This window comes from Manis javanica, chromosome 16, assembly GCF_040802235.1.
Source record: "Manis javanica isolate MJ-LG chromosome 16, MJ_LKY, whole genome shotgun sequence".
In the NCBI taxonomy this organism is placed as follows: Eukaryota; Metazoa; Chordata; class Mammalia; order Pholidota; family Manidae; genus Manis; species Manis javanica.
The window spans coordinates 63,165,189-63,184,830 of record NC_133171.1 but is presented as its reverse complement, the minus strand read 5'-3'; the positions used below and the strand labels follow the sequence as shown (position 1 = coordinate 63,184,830).

The window sequence follows — 19,642 nt, the reverse complement described above, 5'->3', positions numbered from 1 at the left end:
AGCCATAAATCCCCGCATCAAGCCTTTACGGCTGCGGCGGACGCTCAAGCCCCTCCTCCGACAGTCATAAATCCCCGCCTCAGGCATTCAAGGCTGCGGCTGACTCTCAGGCACCCCCCTCCAACAGCCATAAACGAGGTGACTCCTTTGTGGATGAGAACGCTCCCTTTCCCCCCCTCCTCCTTCTGCTTCGTCCGCCGAAAACGCCTAGCGCTAGGTACCTCGAGACTCCGGCACTCTGCCTTCTTAGGGAAGTCTAGGTGACGACCCACACTTTCTAAGAAATTCCGACTCGTATACGAGTTTCCGCAGACCACCAAGGATCATCGGGGATGCCCTTTGTCTCCTTGTGGTCTGCTTCCAGTCCGAGAATCTCCGTTCGTCTTCCCCTATTTGTCTCCTTCTCTGTCCTTTAGCCATGGGAGCCTTCTCATCCCTCCCTGAAAGTTTACCTCTTGAATGCCTGCTTAAGCATCTGGCTACCCTCTCCCTGATGCCTGATATAAAACCAAAACTTCTCCGTAAATATTGCTCCCAAGATTGGCTGACATACCCCCCTAGACAATAACAAGCAATAGCCCGCAGGGGGAACTCTTGATCCTAACATCACTCGCGATCTTTTTAACTACTGCCAGCGCCTGAAAAAATGGAAGGAGATTCCCTATATCGAAGCTTTCTGCCTCCTCCTCTCCCCGCCCCCTCCCAAGTTCTCCTAGCCTGCAAACCACCGCCCCAGCAGAAGCCTCCTGTTCACTCCCTTCCCCTTCTTCCCCTACAACAGCCCTTCTCCCTTCCTCCCCAACCATCTCCTCCCACATCTCACCTCCTCCACCTTCATTCCCTGCAGATTAAGCCTGAGCCTTTCAGCCCCACTTTAACTAGGTCCCAGGGGCCTCCTCCGTCTTTGCCCTCATCACCTGTTTCTCCCCTGTTAGGGACCGCCTTTGTCTTCTCACATGTTTGTAGAGAGAATGGGAAAGCACCTTCCCCCATGTCTGAACGCAGCATGGGAAAGCACAAGCTAGAGAACAACCGGTGCAGTCCTTAGAAGTTATCTGTCCACAAAAACATATCTTGCCAAGACTCCTCACTCTGAAGATAGGGAGACCTTGAAGATGTGTAGAAACACCGCCCCTGCTTCTAGCTATGCTCTTCCCTCACTTGCCGATGTGGCAGGAATAGAAAACAACGCATTCCATAAGCAATTAACTGGAGCCCTGCTGTAGCTCAGTAGAGCATGGGACTCTTAACCTCAAAGTCATGAGTTCAAGCCCAACTAAAGCAGCAGAGGCAAGCAGCTGGGCTGCTAGCTGGTGACATGTGGGTCCGATTCTATCTTTCTTTATTTTCTTTGCCCCCCTTCTGCACTTCAGGACCTGCTCGAATAGGCACAGCTAGACTGTGTCACTCCCCCACAGACTGAGCCAGAACCCTTCAGTCCCCCTCAGACTCAGTCCCGAGAGCCTCCCAAAATTATCGCCCCCCTCCGGGAGGTAGCAGGATCCAAAGGCAGCGTGCGCGTTCACATCCCTATCTCCTTAAGAGATTTAGCCCAACTAGAGAAACGCCTAAGTTCCTTTTCCACTGATCCCATGACATACATCAGGGAGTTTCAATACACCCTCCAGTCTTACAGCCTCACACATCATGACATTTTCATGCTCCTGGCCAATACTCTCCTCCCTGAAGAGCGTAGACGAGTTTAGGACTTCGCCCAAATGCAGGCTACTGAAACCCACAGGACTGACCCCAGCTATTCCCCTGGCCCCACTGCTGTCCCCGAACAAGACCCACACTGAAATTATAACACCACCATGAGTCTCTGCTCTCGAGACATTTTTGCCTCCTGCTTAATAGCTGGTCTGAAAAAGGGCAGCTTGTAAAGTAGTCAATTTTCAGAAGCTCCAAGACATAATTCAAAAGAGAGATGAAATCCCCTCCGAGTTCTTAGACAGACTCACTCAAGCCCTATTACAGTATACCAGCCTGGACCCAGAAACACCTGAAGGAAGACATGTCCTTATGACATACTTCCTAGCTCAAGGCTACCCTGACATTAAAGCTAAACTCAAAAAGTTAGAACAGGGCCCCGCTACCCCACAGACTGAGATCCTAACAGTGGCCTTTAAAGTCTTCCATAAGCGGGAGGAGGAGAAAGAATGTCGTAAACAAAAGGCTGATCAGGCCAATTTCCAGATGTTGGCGCAGCTGATAAAACCACAACCTGGGCGCCCCTCTACAAACAAGCCCCCCCAAGAGTTTGTTTCAAGTGCAGAAAAGAGGGACATTGGTCAAGGGCGTGCCCCTCCCCCAGATCTCCTACCACCCCATGTCACAAAAAGGGTCACTGGGGGTCTGATTTCCCAACCACCCAAAGGGGAGGCTGGACGAACAACCCCCATCCTAAGCCCGCCGTAGTGGGGCTGGCAGAAGAAGATTGATGGGGCCCGGGGGCTTCTCGCCCGACCATTTCCATCACCAAACAGGAGCCCAGGGTTACTTTAACAGTAGACGGTCACCCCATCTCCTTCCTCCTAGATACAGGAGCCACCTTCTCAGTCTTGTGAGAATACCGGGGCCCTACCACACCAGCCATTACTCCTATAGTCAGAGTAGGAGGTAAACAGATTTTCCCATTAAACCCCCCACCCACCCTTTTATGCACAATCCAAGACAATCCCACACCTTTCTCCCACTCCTTCCTGGTTATGCCCCAGTGTCCTATCCCTTTACTAGGACGAGACATCCTTTCCCTCCTCCACGTTTCCATAACTATATCCACTCCCACAGCCCCCAGTACTCCCTTTCTGATGGCCCTCATAGCCGACGACCCCCCTCTACCCAATGAAAGCTCCAGTTCTGCCCTCATACACCCTGTAAATCCCAAAGTTTGGGACATTACAAGCCCCTCCGTGGCCCTATGTCCCCCTGCATCTATCAAATTATGTGACCCCTCTCAGTATATCTGTCAGGCCCAATACCCCCTAACCACTTCAGCCCTCATAGGCCTCCAACCCATCATTCAAGCAGACCCACTCACTCCCCATTTAATACCCCCATAGTAGCTGTAAAAAAAACCAACGGATCTTTCTGCCTTGTCCAAGACCTTCGCCTCATCAACATAGCCATTGTCCCTATCCATCCCTTAGTTCCAAATCCATACAGCCTCAGCATCCCACTTCTCAGTCCTAGATCTCAAAGACATACCCCCATATTAGCTGTTAAAAAAACCAACGGATCTTGCCGCCTTGTCCAAGACCTTCGCCTCATCAACATAGCCATTGTCCCTATCCATCCCTTAGTTCCAAATCCATACAGCCTCAGCATCCCACTTCTCAGTCCTAGATCTCAAGGACCCATTTTTGCATCCCACTTCTCAGTCCTAGATCTCAAGGACCCATTTTTCTATCCCTCTAGACCCCTGCTCCCAAGATTTTTTCATCTTCACCTGGACGGACCCATACACAAGACATTCTGAACAACTCACCTGGACAGTTTTGCCACAAAGCTTCCGAGATAGTCCCCATATTTTTAGACAGGTCCTAGCTCAAGACCTCAAACAGTTTCATCATGATCACTCCAAGTCCACCTTATTATAATACATGCACAATCTTCTACTCTGCAGTCTCTCGTGGGAACAGTCTCAACTTGACACTGCCTCCCTACTTAACCTTCTAGCGTCCAGAAGTTACCGGGTATCCCCCATCAAAGCTCAAATCTCTTCCCCTCCTGTCACTTACCTCAGATTCCTTCTATCTCAACAAAGAAAGTCTATTACCTTAGACAGAAAATGGCTCCTCTCTGACCTGCCCATTCCCAAAACCAAGACAGAAATCCTTTCCTTTCTAGGCCCTTTCTAAGCCTGGCTAGATATTTTAAAATGTAGATCCCTAACTTCTCCCTGCTCCCTGTTGGCAAGACCCCTATACGACTTCAGCAAGAGCCCCCCCCCTAAAAAACCATTATCCTCCTCACCCCGACACTCCTTCATTAAGCTCTGTCAAGCCCTTGTGGAAGCCCCAGCTCTCCATCTTCCTGATTTGTCGAAGCCCTTCTCATTATACATTCATGAGAGGTCCAGTCACGCTCTAAGAGTCCTAGGTCAATATTATGGCCCATCCTTTGCCCCAGTAGCTTATATCTCCAAGCAATTAGACCCCACAGTTCAGGGATGGGCCCTCTGCCTACGAGCATTAGCCGCTAGACAGCTCTTGCAGAAAGAAGCTCATAAAGTGACATTCAGAGCGTCCCTTACCATTCTGTCCCCACATCACCTAAAAGATCTCTTAACCTACAAAAGTTTACAGACTCTCCCTCCCTCCAGACTCCTGACCTTACTGTCCTCTTTCCTCCAAAATCTCGTTCACCCCCTTTGCCATCCATACCCGAATCATGACTTTTTCCTCCTTTACTGCTCTCTCGCTTTTTTTCCTCATTCCTATCGTCTTCCCCACCACCCCAGCCTCCTTTGTATGGCTATTCAAAGTCAGACAGACTTACACACAGCATCAAACAAAAGTTACTGCCCTCATTGCCACACCAGACTGCCCTCTGAAAAGCTGCTCTGAGCCTTTATACCTCCACTTTCCTCCCTCCACTGAAGTGTTCACTAGCAGCTACTTCCTCTATGACCAAAAACAAGCCTATTGCAGGCGATGGCCAGATACCTACAGGAGATGTCCCTACTAGTCTTGCACCATTCACTACATGAGTAACTTCCAGTACCCACAGTATTACTCCTCCAACCGTTTCATGAAATATCCCAATGGCTCATTCTCCTTATCAATCCCAGATCCCTGGGACTCTCGATGGGCTGTCAGAGTCACAGCCTCAGTTTACTACGGGGAGTCCTCGACCCCCCACAGTACCCTTCATATCTCTCGAAAGTATGTTCCCTCTCATTCCCAGATCTCTCAAGTTGCATCAGATAGCAGACATTCCGAAAAAGTCATTATCCAAACTCTTGATAGTGCCTCTTCATCTTCTTATCCCCACCCCTCTTCCCATTTCTCCTACTCTTCATTACAGCTCATTCAGGACACCACCATCTTTCTCAACCACACACTTAACACAGCCAATTGTTTCTTGTGCGCATCACTACAGCGCCCACTGCTGGCCACCGTGCCCCTTAATATTTCCAACTACTCCTTCCATGCAGAAAGACAACCCCTCTGCCCCCTGGCAGACATACCCCTATGGAACCAGAATACGCAGATAATCTCACCATCCACCACTGTGTAGGCCCAACTCCACCACCGCCCCTCCAGTGCACTTCACTGCCTCTCTATCTACACCCCTACCTCCGGCTCTAAGACTTTCACGCAACTGGGACACTTCTTTTACTGTAATGGCAGTCTTTTCAACTCACTGCCTCTCAACTCCGATACACCCTGCATTCTCGTCACACTAATCCCACAGTTAACACTTCACAGCATGGCAGAATTCCTTGAGCTCCAACCTCCCTTGCCCTCGCGCACAAAAAGGACTGTTTTCCTTCCCATCATGGTCAGTATCTCTTGGACCACCTCAGCCATTGGGGCAGGGTTTTCGGGAGAAGCCTTGGGTCACTCTCTATGGGCAGTTAGAGATCTCAACGCCAAACTTGAGGGAACCCTGACTTCCACTGCCGATTCTCTAGCCTCTCTCCAAAGACAGGTCACTTCACTAGCTAAAGTCACCCTTCAAAACCGGCGGGCCCTAGATCTGCTTACATCCGAGAAGGGCGGCACCTGCGTCTTCCTCTGGGAAGAGTACTGCTATTACATCAATGAATCCGGCATTGTAGAAACTGACATTACCAAACTCACCGACCTTGCCTCCAGCCTCCACTCTGCTTCCAATTCCAACCCATTCTCGTCAATACTAACAAACCCCCTCCTCACCTGGCTCTGGCCCATTGCAGGCCCCATAATAATCATTCTTCTCGCCTGTCTCTTCTTACCCTGTATAATAAAGTTCATCAAATCCCAAGTCAGAAAAATCTCTAATCAAGCTTTCAACCAGCTTTTACTCAGGAACTACCAGCTTCTGGCCACAGAAGATCCCTCACCCTCACGTGACCTCCTCACCACATGCTGAGATGGACCCCTCTCTCCACTGGAAACTGTTCCTGGAAACAATAGCCGCAGATGCCTGGGTCCTGACACCCATATCCTCTTGGCCAACCTATGGTTACAGGGAACCTTCATTGATTTCCAACCTGAAGAAGTCCACATCTACTCAGCCTTACTGTGGGGAGTCCTATCAACCCTTTCCTCCCAATCCTCAAGCCCTCACTCCCTTCTCCGCCCCTGTTCAGCAGGAAGCAGCCAGAGAGAAAGCAACGTCCACAAACCCATAGAGGAGAAAGGGGGGAATGAAGGGTCCCCACCAGTAAGATGGCAAACTTCCAGCTTCTCTTCGGGGTCCTCAGTTCCCGCCGGCGCCACCTGAAGCCCAATCACCTCTCGCCCCCCTCCCAATCCCAGCACCTAGCCACCAGCCACCAGCCTTGTAGAAGTGACACCTCAATCAATTCATGCCCCTTCCTATATAACCCAGCACCTTTCCCTAATAAAGCGGAACTCTCCGGTGAATTGCTGCTATGTGTTGCTCCTTTCCTTTCATTAACTCACTTATTATGCTATTATAAATGCAGTCTGATGATTCTCTTTTCTCTCCCTTCTTTTTCTTCCTCCTCCACTCTTTATATGTTAGGTGTCATATTCTGTACTCTGTGTATCCCTTGACTGACTTTGTGGGTAGGTGATTTTATTTTGCATTTAGTTAGTATTTGGTTGGTCTACTTTCTTTGCTGTGGTTTTATTTCCTCTGGTGACAGCTATTTAGTTTTAGGCACACTTCAATCTAGAGTGGCCCTTCCAAAATACACTGTAGAGATGGTTTGTGGGAGGTAAATTCCCTAAACTTTTACTTATCTGGGTATAGTTTAATCCCTCCTTCAAATCTAAATGATCATTTTTCTGGGTTGAGTATTCTTGGTTCCAAGTCCTTCTGTTCATTGCACTGAATATATCAATGCATGAATATATTGCATGAATGTAAGTTTTCTGCTGAGAAGTCTGATGATAACCTGATGGGTTTTACTTTTTAGGTGAACTTTTTTCTCTCTCTGTCTGCTATTAATATTCTGTCTTTGTCCTTTTCCTTGCCATTTTAATTATTATATGTCTTCGTGTTATCCTCCTTGGGTCCCTTGTATTGGGAGATCTGTGGACTTCCACAGCCTGAGAGACTATTTCCTTCCCCACATTGGGAAGATTTTCAGCAATTATTTCTTCAAAGACACTTTCTATACCTTTTTCTCTCTCTTTGGATTGTTCACACAGTTCTCTTAATATTCTCTGTTTCCTAGAGATCCTTTTTTCTCTCTCTGCATCAGCTTCTCTGTATTCCTGTTCTCTGATTTCTATTCCATTCACTGTCTCTTCTACCTCACCTATTCTGTTTTAAATCCCTCCATTGTTTGTTTCATTTCAATTATCTCCCTCCTGAATTCATCCCTTAGCACTTGAATATTTTCCTGTAGCTCTGTTGGCATGCTTATGACTTTTATTTGAATTCTTTTTCAGGGAGATTGGTGATTTCAGCCCTCTTTATCATGTTTGAGGGATTTTGCATTGGACAATGTTCTTCTGCCTTTTCATAGTCCTGGAGCTATGGGAGCAGTCATGGGTGAGTGGTGCAGGTGTTAGCTGGGAGGACAAAGTCCCTTCCTGCTTGTCTATCACCATGCTTGTCTCTGCTGTCTCTGCCTGTTAACCATGTGCAGGGTTTGGCCTTTGGGTTAATCCCCTAAACTGCCATGTGCAGGGTGGCCCTTGTGATGGCCTAGGGTGATGGCAGGGGTTGCAGGTGAGTAGCTCCGGTTCTGCCATGATAACAAAGCCCCTTTTTGGATCCTGGTCTCAGCACCGATCTCTGCTGTCTGTGCTGTTCAACCATGCACAGGGAGCAGCCTCTGTGTCTGGTCAGGTTAGCCGTGCACAGAGAGAAGCCAATGCTTTAAGCTGTGTAGTTGCTGTAGATGGAGGTGCCCTCCAGCAGTCTGCACCAATGGTGGGGACATCCTGTTTACATGTAGATGACAGCAGGGAGGAAGGAGCAGCAGGCTGCTTATTGCAATGAGGGGCCTCAGGGCTGCTTTGTCAACCAGGGTGATTGGGCGCTTGAAGCTCCTGAAAGTTCCCAGCCTGCTGGGCTATATGTGCCAGGACGATTTTGTCCACCTGTTCCTTCTTTTAAACTCTTGCCCCTTTAGCAGCCCTCTGACTGTTGAGAGGTCCCTTAAAGTGCGTGCATTTCTTTTCTCTGAGGGCAGCAGGTTGTGGGAACCTGCTTTCAGTCTAAGTCTCAGACTTTGCCTTTCAGCCCCTCTAATCTCCAGAGCATGATGCAATGTGGGTCTGTGCTCCAGGGGTAGATTTCTAAGGTTGAGTATTTAGCAGTCGTGGGCTTCCACTCCCCCCCACTCTGATTCTTTTCCTCTCACCAGTGAGCTGGGGTGGGGGAGTGCTCAATACTGCCCCATCACAGCTTTTTACCTTACTCTTTTCTGTGAGATGTTGACTTCTCCCAGATATAGACTGGCTGGTATGCTGTTACTTTTGGTCACTCTTTTAGGAATAGTTGTATTTGTTGTATTTTCAAAATATATGTGGTTTTGGGAGATTGATGCCATACTATTCACATCGCCATCTTTTCTCCCTCTCCACATGATCATAAATGATCTGTTGTTCACTTTCACAAAAGGTACAGTGATGATGAATTAGATTGAATTATAATATGAGAATTTGTTTAAAGATAATTGCTTTTGATAGAAAGATGACTGATATAAACTTGTAGACTTCTTTTTCTGATAACATTCTCTGATGCCCTATCACAACATGTTAAAGTCATATGGTAATATGTTGGAAATAGCTCTTGTAATCACTTATAACCCTTGTATTATTTTATTTCACAAAAAATAGCTTTCTGTAACTATAATATTTCCATCAAGTACAAGTAAATGTATTTATAAAGAGTTAAAGATGGAAATGGGCCAGATGTAAGTTGGCCAAAAAAAGAAAAGAAAAAATTAGAAGTTGTTTCTAAAATTTCTTCTTTGGCTAATACTTCCACATCCTTCATTGAGTTAAGTTTCCCAAGAGAACTTCATCTCCTTAATTTCTCAGAGGAGGTCATTATATCAGACAGGAAATTCTTGAAGGCACCATATCTCTAGGTATTTCTCTCTAGTTTCTATGAAAAAATGTTAGGTGGAGGTGGTAGTACAAAACAATAAGTTAATCTAGGAATAAGAAGCGACTCACAGGGGAATGGTTCATTTGAGTGTGCCAACAAGTTTGCTGGAATACAGACTTAACATTGGTTGCTTTTGACAGGGGAATGGTTCATTTGAGTGTGCCAACAAGTTTGCTGGAATACAGACTTAACATTGGTTGCTTTTGATGCTTATCTATGTATGTCAATATTTGTTGACAAAAAAAAAAAGGCTAGCACTTCTTGGTACTGTGTCCATAAAGTGGTAGAAGACGTGTCACAAAAACAAACTGAGGCACATATAAATCCTGGCACACATTTTCATCAATTCTAGTTTCCTTTCTAAATTGAGTATGGAGTGGCCACTTCGTTGCCTTAGTACTTTTTATTAACTGTTCATCTTAATGAAACCCAGAGAGGAAGATTTTGTGCTCTCTCTCAGTCTGCCTCTTGGGTGAATCTTTGTGCGTGTGTGTGTGTGTGTGTGTGTGTGTTGGGAAGAATGATATTTCCTTTGAGACCATATGCTCTCCCAACCTTGTTAGAAATAATTAGTTAAGGGAATTTTTGAAAAGAAAGTTTTACTCCACAGAGTGAAGCAGAAAATTCAATCCTATATCAACTTTAAATCCCTTAAGAGGTTCTTCCATTTCAAACTTGAATCCTTTGACCTTTAAGTGTTCCCTGCGTTGAGAGAAAGCCACAGATTCCTTCAGGCTGCTCCTTATCTGACTCCTTATCTGCAGCAGGAGAGGGTTATGTGGCTATTTGGGGCCCAAAGTGACACAAATATTGTGCTATATCATCAACATTCTCTCATCATACATCCAGATTTAGTGCTGCTGGGTTCTGTTGCCTCTTCATCTTCCCTTTCCAATAGATTTCCTAAATGTTATATTTCTTTTCTCCTTGTCTTCACTCTGGTCATCCCACTTGGACTTCCCAGTGAATTCCCAAGAAAGAGAAAGGACTATGGACATGGAGTTTCTGAGGTTGCAGTCAACTTTGGTAAGTTAATGATCCTGTGTAAGAAGAAATTCGACTTAAGTTTCTATTCAATCATCTGGGTTTTGTTTTTTTGTTTTTGAAATTTAAACTATAACTGAATTGTGGGCAATTAGATTTATGATTCTAGTATTTCACAGCCAAAATTTCTACACACTTTATTTACATAAGTTTGTTCGAATTTTGAAGATTGTGCTTTAATATTACTCATTCTATGAGGAAGCTAGAAAGAGACTTTGAACTCATTAACAGAGTTCGTAGACACAAAAAAAGAATTAAAAAAAATAGTGGAATGTACTAAATAGGAAAATCTTAAGAATAAAAATATTAATGATGGTCCTGCATCACATGATAATATACTAAATCATGATATCTCAGTAATTGTGAATGCTGAATATTAACACTGAGACTTTGAACTCCAACATGGAGAATCAATGAAAGAAACTTATGAAATATTCCTTGGGGTTTCCTATGGCTTTGCATTCACCTCATGCTCCATTTGGCATAGAACAAGCAGCTTGTCTAGCTATGAAGTGCCAATACTTTTCTTAATGTTGGGATGATAATCCATTCTCCCAAACAACCTAAGTAGTAAATCTTAGATTTATGGGCTCTTTGCAAACAAATTCAGTAATGGCTATTATTGGGCATTATTAGATTCAATTTTTTAAAATCTTATGAAAATAAAATTACCTGGTCAAGGATCCAGAAGTCATAGAGGATATACATGTTTGTCCTGTTTTCCGTAACAATAGAAACACTTAAATGCAGTAAGCGATAAATTGTATCATACAATTAATTGATGTGTAATGGCTCTTATGAGGAAACTATCATGTCACTGTGTTTAGAAGCTATTCTAGTAGGTTTAAATAAGAATAGATGCACTCACATATCATTTAAAAGAAAGTCCTTGGCAGAGAAATTAGTCATTAGTTCAGTTCAGAAATGTAGGAATGCAGTTCTTACAAAGGGAAGTGGCCATTGAATATTGATGTGATTATATGAGAAGAAAAGCAGACACTGAATAGATGGTATAGCCACCAGAAAAACTTAGAATGATAAATTGATGGGAATAATTTTAATTGAATAAGCTCATGCTTTGTGAGTTCTTTGGCTGATGTGAGAAACAAGAGAAAAAAACCTGTGTTTGTACTCTACGTTCATATGCATACAGAAAAGCATATATTTAGACACAGGGAAAATTCTGAGTATGCTAACCATGGAATGCTTGATAGAATGAGACAGTCACTATCAGTCACAGTCACCCTGCATTCCCTTCCAGTAGGGCCAGATGCCAGGCTAAGGCTCATTCCAACAGTTTCTGTGTCAAATATATTCGGTACTAACACATCCTGGTGAGAAAATTTTAACTATATTTCTCACTTTCTGAATAAAAATGTAACTGTCTATATCTTTGCCTATAATGCCATGACAGCAAGCTGCCTTATTCAATTTATAAGCAATAAAATTCTTTATATTAAACTTTGTGCAACAAATCAAAAGTAATGAGTTGCAGACAGTTCAACAACTCTAGGTTTTTCGGTATTGATGAGACAGTGTTTTGAATGAGATTTCACATGATTGCAAGACTGGTTCTCTGATCCAGAGACACAAACTGCTATTCCTACCCACAGGTTACATATGCATATACAATACAGTCATCCTAAGACATAAAAGCACTGCCATTAACTGAAAGTGTAAAGTATTATAGAAGACATAAAATCTTTCAGTTCCATGGGATCATAAGACACACATAAATAATCAATGTAGGCTTCTTGGAAGTGGAGTTCTTTGTGAGAATAAAAATTGAATAAGAGGAGAGGAAAGGCTATTAAAAAGTCAGTGTATAGTAGTTCCATTGGGATTTAGTTCTGGGAATCATTTTATTTTTATATTTTTATCTTTAGAGAAAAGCATTTCCAACTGCAGAAAGTCACCCAATCCCAGAGTTGAAGTACACCTTGGTGGTATAAAACAATTCCATCACAGAGTTTTGGGGTAGGGCTGGGTAGAGTGGGAAGGGATATGTTACGGTCATGCTTCTTCTTAAGATTTTGCTCAATCACTTGTATCCTGTGGAGTTTGGATATGAATCTAGGTTTTTCATCTGTGCTCTTCAGACCAAATAATGACTTAATTAATACCTATTGAAATTCTGGGTCAAACATCCAGCATTTACAAGGAAGTTTCCGTGCTACCATTTACAAGTTATTCCCTTTTCAGGGAATATATTTCTGCTCTTCACAGATACTCATCTTTCTCCTGACAGGTAATATGTGGTTACAGGTGATGGAAAAGGACAACACAAGTTCTTTTGAAGGCTTTATCCTGGTGGGTTTCTCAGACCGTCCCCGCCTAGAGCTGATCCTCTTCATGGTTGTCCTCACTTTATATCTGCTGACTCTTCTTGGCAACATGACCATCATCTTGCTTTCAGCTCTGGATTCTCAGCTGCACACACCAATGTATTTCTTTTTGGCCAACCTCTCATTCCTAGATATGTGCTTTACCACAGGCTCCATCCCTCAGATGCTCTACAACCTTTGGGGCTCAGATAAGACCATCAGCTACCTGGGTTGTGCCATCCAGCTTTACTTTGTCCTGGCTTTGGGAGGGGTGGAGTGCATGCTCCTGGCTGTCATGGCATATGACCGCTATGTTGCAGTCTGCAAACCCCTGCACTACTCCATCATCATTCACCCACGTCTCTGTGGGCAGCTGGCTTCTGTAGCGTGGTTGAGTGGCTTTGGCAATTCCCTCATAATGGCACCCCAGACATTAATGCTACCCCGCTGTGGGCACAGGAGGGTGGACCACTTTCTCTGTGAGATGCCAGCACTAATTGGCATGGCCTGTGTTGATACCATGAGCCTTGAGGCACTAGCATTTGCCTTGGCAATCTTTATCATCCTGGCACCACTTGTCCTCATCTTCATCTCTTATGGTTATATTGCACATGCAGTGCTCAGGATAAAGTCAGCTGCTGGGCGAAAGAAAGCCTTCAACACCTGTAGCTCTCACCTAACTGTTGTCTCTCTCTTTTATGGTACAATCATATACATGTATCTCCAGCCAGCAAACACTTATTCCCAGGACCAGGGCAAGTTCCTTACTCTTTTCTACACAATTGTAACCCCCAGTGTTAACCCCCTGATCTATACACTAAGAAACAAAGATATTAAAGAGGCCATGAAGAAGGTGTTGGTGAAGGGAGGTGCAGTAGTATAAAGTATGTAAGTATATAGTATATAGAATAATAGTGCAAAGTCATCAAATTTGGGGATTATCTTTTGACCTATCTTCTATATATGTTCTTAGACCTAGCAAATAAAGGAAGGGGAATCTGATCACCTCCTGGTAGGCTTATTAGAAGTCTCAAAGGTAGACATTTGGGGGGGGTAATGCTTAAACTCTGGTCTGCCTGGGTGTGTGTGTGTGTGTGTGTGTGTGAGTGAGTGTGCAGGGCAGCTGAAGTCGTTTAGTCTGCACTGAATTTGTGATTCCACGGCCTGTGCTATGGAATCTGCATGGGCCCTCATCCACTTTTGTGGTCATCCATCAGGGCATATCGGTGATTCAGCTTTGGCTGACCTGGCCTGGGAATTATACAGGTGCACCTTAGCCAAAGCTTGCCAAAGTCTCCATGAGGAGCATGAATGGACTGGTATCTGACTGGTCTCCTCTCTAGAGGAGGCACCCCTCCCTTGTCTGTTGTCACAGCACCGTCCACAGATATGTCATGGGGTCAGGGCACAGTAAACCCTCAGTCCTCAACACTATGATCAAGAATTTCAGAGAGAGATTTTCAGAAAACAACAGAGTAAAATGAACTCCTGGTAGGTTGAAAATCCTGTGTGAATCTGTATTGCCAACCTTTAGTGTAGGGTGGCCTCCAGAAGGAACCCTAGATGTCCCAAAAATCCACTGAGCCTGGCGGGTCATCCCTAGAGATCCAGGTCATCCTAATCAGTTCCCATACTTTAACTCACAGTTATAAACTGCTCAGACTCTTCCCCCTTGGGTGCAATTTGCTTGCAACAGGCAAGGACAGAGTAGGGTCTTAGTTGCCTCAACAAGGAAGCCTGCAGAGAAACTACAGAAGCCTGAGCCTCCGCGCATTTTTACTGGTGACCCAGAGGAATAGCTAATATTGCCCCCACCTTATGTGCCTTCAAGGCCGTCAGCACCCAGCTCCTGGTCCTTGATACCTCATCACCGTCAGCCTCCCTGCCAACTCCAGACCAGTGAACTCACTTCCCCCCAGACCAGCAGCCTGACTGCACCCTCAGCTGGGAGCAGAAGCCCTTCAGATGCCAGTGCAAGAGATGCAGGGGCTGAAAGACATAAGTATGAGACCATCCAGCCCAGCCAGTCCATGTTTTACTATCAACCCTTCTCCACAACTGAAACCCTGTCAGAAAAGCCATAAGCCCTGGTTGATCTTATGTAATTCCTCTTCCAAATCAATCAGCCAACTTGAAAAACTGTCAACAGCTTCTCAGTACCCTGTTCACAATAGAAGAGAAGAAGCAGCTGGGGTCCTTGGTAAGTGTGCATAGGCTGAAATTGCTGTCCCCGAGGAGCACCCCAAGAAGGACTTCACCACACAGGAGGGACAGCACCAGATTCACCAATATCAGGACACTCTCCTCCAGGAGATCAAAGCTGAGTTCAAAAAGCCTATGAACATGACTTGTTTTTTCAGTCACTCAACAACCAGAAGAGTCTCCTGGAGACTATTATGAGAGACTGTGTGAAACTTATCACATCTACACCCCTTTCGATTCTGAGTCACTAAGGAGCCAGCAGATAGTAAACACCACATTCATAGCCCAAGCTGCCCCAGACATCAGATGAAAGCTCCAAAAGCTTGAGTGCTTCACTGAGATGACTGAAATTGCCAAAAAAATTATCTAAACAGAGAAGTTCAGGTCGACAGAGAAGCTAAAAGAAAAATAAAAAGGCAAGTCTCCTGGCAGCTGCCCTGAAAGAGACAGATGGGCAGAAGGCAGAGAGAAGCCAGCCACCTAGAGGGGGGATGCCCAGGAGCCCCCTAGCCAGAGACCAGTGTGCTTCCTGTAAAAAAAAAGGGGGGGAGGGGGAAGGCATTAGAAAGATGAATGCCCCAAATGAGGCAAAGCCCCAAAGCCCAGTTGCTGCCGGGAAGAGCCCCTTGAGGAAAGGCTCATTAGCCTGGCAGGAGCAGACTCAGACTGACAAAGACTGGGCTCTCTTGCACTCAGCCCCCATGAGCCCACGGTCAGAATGAAAGTGAAAGGCCAAAACATGACTTATAATTAACACAGGGGCATAACACTCTGTGGTCACCCTCCCTGTAGCCCCCTTCAGTGAAAAAGACTGCAACTATTCTCGGTGAAAGAGTATCTCACCGCGACTCTCCTTATCCAGGATGACTCAGGAGACACGGGCCCACGCAAGAGATTTTTTTATGTGAAAGAGAAAGTGGGACAGAGACAGAGAGAGAGCAGTGGGACAGAGAGAGAGAGCAGCGGGGCAGAGAAAGAGAGAGCAGTGGAACAGAGAGACAGAGAGAGCAGAGAGAGCAGTGGGACAGAGAGACAGAGACAGAAGAGAGAGAGTAAGCAGTAGCATGGTGCAGAGAATTGTGCCTTTTATTGTAATAGATCAGCTTGGCCTGTTGCCTGGACGAGGGTCGGGATGTTTAGAGATAAGGTGGGGCAGGCCCAAGCATGACTCTCACTGGCTTCTGTGCTTGAGACCATGGAGTAAATGGAGGATAAATCACTATATTCTTACACTTGGAGCCACAAAGACAGTGGCAGTATCCCCTCTCACAAGAGGCGAGAGCAGGCATCCAGGAACGCCTGATCAGGCTCAGAGAGGCAGGCATTCTAATCGAGTGTCAGTCACCCTGGAACACCCTGCTTCTGCCAGTCAAAAGGCCAGGAAGTGGGCACCAGCCTGTTCAAGACCTGTGAGCCATTAATAGAGTGACTGTTTCTTTACACCCAGTGGTCCCAAACCCGCACACCATCCTCAGCCAGATCCCATAGTCTGCCAAATAGTTCACTAGCACAGACATAAAGATGCCTTTCTCCGTCTCTGGCTGGACCCCCAAAGCCAGCTCTTATTTGCCTTTGAATAGACTAAACTGGATAAGGGCAGAGATGCAGTTAACATGGATGCGGCTTCCACAAGAGTTCAAGAACTCATCCACCCTCTTTAGAGAGACATTGGCTGCAGGCCTTGCCAGCTCTCTGAGAGATGCCACATGCTGAGCCCTCCTGAGGTATGTAGATGACCTCCTCCTTGCCAGTGACACCCAGGAAAATTGTGCAAAAGGCACAAAGGCCCTCCTGCAACTCCTGTCAGACTCAGGATACTGAGCCTCATAAAAAGGTACAAATCTGCCAAGAGCAAGTCTGGTACTCAGGCTTCCTCCTCACCCAGGGAGAAAGGGCATCAAGGCCAGAGAAGAAAAAGGTCATTAACTCCTTGCCCCAGCCCAGGAAAAGGGGGGGCATGCAAAAGTTCCTAGGGGCAACCAGGTTCTGCAAAAATCTGGATTCCCAGATTCTCAGCAATGGCAAGGCCCCTCTGCTATCTCCTGGGGGGCCAGACTGAAAGCCCCTGTCTAGAAAAAAAGGGCAAGAGCTACCTTCCTGGAAATAAAAACTGCTTCAGAACAGGCACCAGCCCTAGGCCTGCCAGATACGAAAAGGCCCTTCAATCTCTTTGCTACATAATGAAGGCAGCAATTCTGCATTGCAAAGAATGTCAAAAAGAAAACAACCCTACAGCACAGGGAAATGGGATGGCAGATGAAGCTGCCAAAGCAGCAGTCAGTAAGGAGGCAGGGAGAGTTCCTTCCCTCACTGTGGCCCTAACATCCTGGTAGAGGCCTCTCACCCAGGTACACTGAAAAGGAGAAAGACTGTAGCCACTTTGACAATGGATGGTAGATGTTGCCAGACAGATGTATCTTTGTCCTGACTGCAACTGGGAGGCAACTAGTCAGCAAATACCACCAGCTCGCCCACCTGGGAAAAAGTGCACTAGAGGCCCTCCTCAAAAGCAATACTACATCAGCCAGTTGCCGCACTATGCTGAGCAGTGAGTAGACAGTGTGTAACTTGTGCCAGAAATAATACTCGGTCTGCACCATGACTCCCACCTGGTGTCCAAAAAATGAGAGTTGCCCCCTTTAAAGACCTTGAGGTAGACTTCACAGATTTCCAGCCAACTAGAAGACTCAGATACCTCCTAGTAATAGAGTGTACATACTCTGACGGGGTCGAAGCCTTCCCAACCAGAACTGAATAGAGCCAGGAAGTAGCCAAAGTTCTCCTGAGAGAAATTGTGCCCTGGGTTGGCCTACCGTCCACAACCACAGTGACAATGAGTCTCCCTTTGTAGCAGATGTAGTGCAAATGTTAACTAAATTTCTCAACATTACCTAGAAACTTCACACTGCATACAGGTCACAGAGTTCAGGGAAAGTAGAGCGAATGAACTGCACGTTCATAAAAACCCCAGTACATTCCTTCCAGTTAGAGACTCAGTCTGAGTTAAGGATTAGAAAAAAGACTCCCTCAAACCTCAGTAGACTGGCCCCCACATTATTGTTCTAACTACTTCTACTGCCCTCAAGGTTGCAGAAGTCACTCCAGGAGTCCGTCATTCCAGAGTGAAGAAAACCTGTCATCCTGACAAGGAAGCACATCAGCAGGAGGCCCATTCAAACCTCCAGATCCTCTCTGCCTGCCTCTGCATCCGACAATAGCCCTCTGACTAATAGACACCTGTGAGCTGTAGATCCTGGCTCCCGTCGGATTAGTGTCTTTTATTCTGGGTATTGAACTCTGTGCTGTTGCACCCCTGGACTGGACTATTCCTCAAAAAAGTTGCCCTTTCTATTGTCTATTGAGTAATCATTAAGTTGTTTTACTGTGCTTACCTGTCTCTCCTAGCTGGACCAAAGTCTCAGCCTACATTTCCAAAGTACCTCTCCATAATGTTTAATTGTACAAAAGTTATAAAGTGCATAGTGGGCTAAAGGGAGCTACCTCCTTTCCCCCAGTGAGATTTCCTAGGCAGAACAAGCTGCCCCTTTACTGATCCCTGCTCTGGTTGGGCTCAGTAGAGCTGGATCAGCTGCAGTAGACACAGCAGCTCTAATAAAGAGACTTAGGGCTTGATGCCCTAACAGAGGAAGCTGATCAAGATTCAGAGCAGCTTGAAACCACCATGATTCAGCTGTAAGATCAAATTAATTCCCTGGCTAAAGTGGTGTTGCAAAATTGTAGAAGACGACCTCCTGCTCATGTCACAGAGAAGCTTATGTGTAGCCCTTAAAGAAGATTGTTGTTTTTATGCAAATAAGTCTACCATTCTTAAGAGTTATCTAGCCAAAGTAAAAGAAAACATCCAGCATAAGAATAAAATGTTAGAAAATAAAAAGTCTTAGTTCCAGGGATGGTTTAAATAGAATCCATGGCTAACAACTCTTCTAACTGGCCTTGCTGGGCCAGCGATACTGCTGTTCCTTAAACTATTAGTGGAACCCTGTATATTTAACTGGCTCATTAACTTTATCAAAGAATGCATTTCCTCCATGCAGCTCATGTATATGCGGAGCCACTATGACCCTGTCATTAGCCAAGGAGATGATACCCCCTAAACAAAGTGTTTGAAGGGGCATCAAAGGAGGGAATTATAGGGAAAATTTACAGGGACAGCTACCTAGTGGGTGGCTCCACTCTGTGTTGCACCCCTCCCTCAACATAAACAACACTACAAGGACAATAATTTACGAGGTGGCTCACCTCCACCTCGCCCCACCCCTCAACCCAAACAAAAAAAATACTCCCTTGGTTTCCCCCTGCTGCGGAGCACCGGGTCCCAAGGTTCGCTCCCTAAACTCCCACCCGCCTGCCTCCTCGCTTGCTGCACACGTAGAAATGTTACAGATAAAGAAGCAGAAAGGTATAAATTGCTCCCTTTACCTTTGTTCGGGGCTCAGACTTTTTGGGAGATTACTCCCCTCTGAGCCCGCCAGTGTGAAATAAAGCCTCAACACTGCAAGTCCTCCTGTTAGGGTCCAGGACTCCAGGGTTTCCCAGAGAACAAGACACACGGACACGGAGATGAAAATCCAAGCAAAGTCTTTATTCAGCCAGCAAGCTGGGGTTGACAGCACCTCCCCTGACACGCAGGCTGAGTCCGAGCTGCCGACCCCCAAGTAACTTTAGGTATGGTTTATATGGGATTTCTACAGTCATTGCACCAGAGCCTGCACATTACCCCAACCAATGAATTTGAAACACATTCTATACTTTGGCCAATAAAATTGGAACAGGGATACACCTGGTGCCTGACCTTTGCACAAGCACTC

The 19,642-nt window shown here is 45.7% G+C and overlaps 1 protein-coding gene across 2 annotated transcripts; it reads left to right on the top strand.

The window, feature by feature from the left end:
- The first annotated feature begins 12,540 nt into the window (after nt 1-12,540).
- LOC108395900 (putative olfactory receptor 2W6) lies at nt 12,541-19,398 on the top strand. Of its 2 annotated transcripts, XM_073224108.1 has the most exons (2): nt 12,541-13,480; nt 19,373-19,398. In XM_073224108.1, the coding sequence occupies exons 1-2, from the start codon at nt 12,541-12,543 to the stop codon at nt 19,396-19,398; spliced, it is 966 nt and encodes a 321-aa protein (XP_073080209.1). The 2 variants fall into 2 exon arrangements, with proteins under 2 accessions (XP_073080209.1, XP_017513998.2); XM_017658509.2 differs by lacking the exon at nt 19,373-19,398 and having other exon boundaries at nt 12,541-13,494.
- Nucleotides 19,399-19,642: the final 244 nt, after the last annotated feature.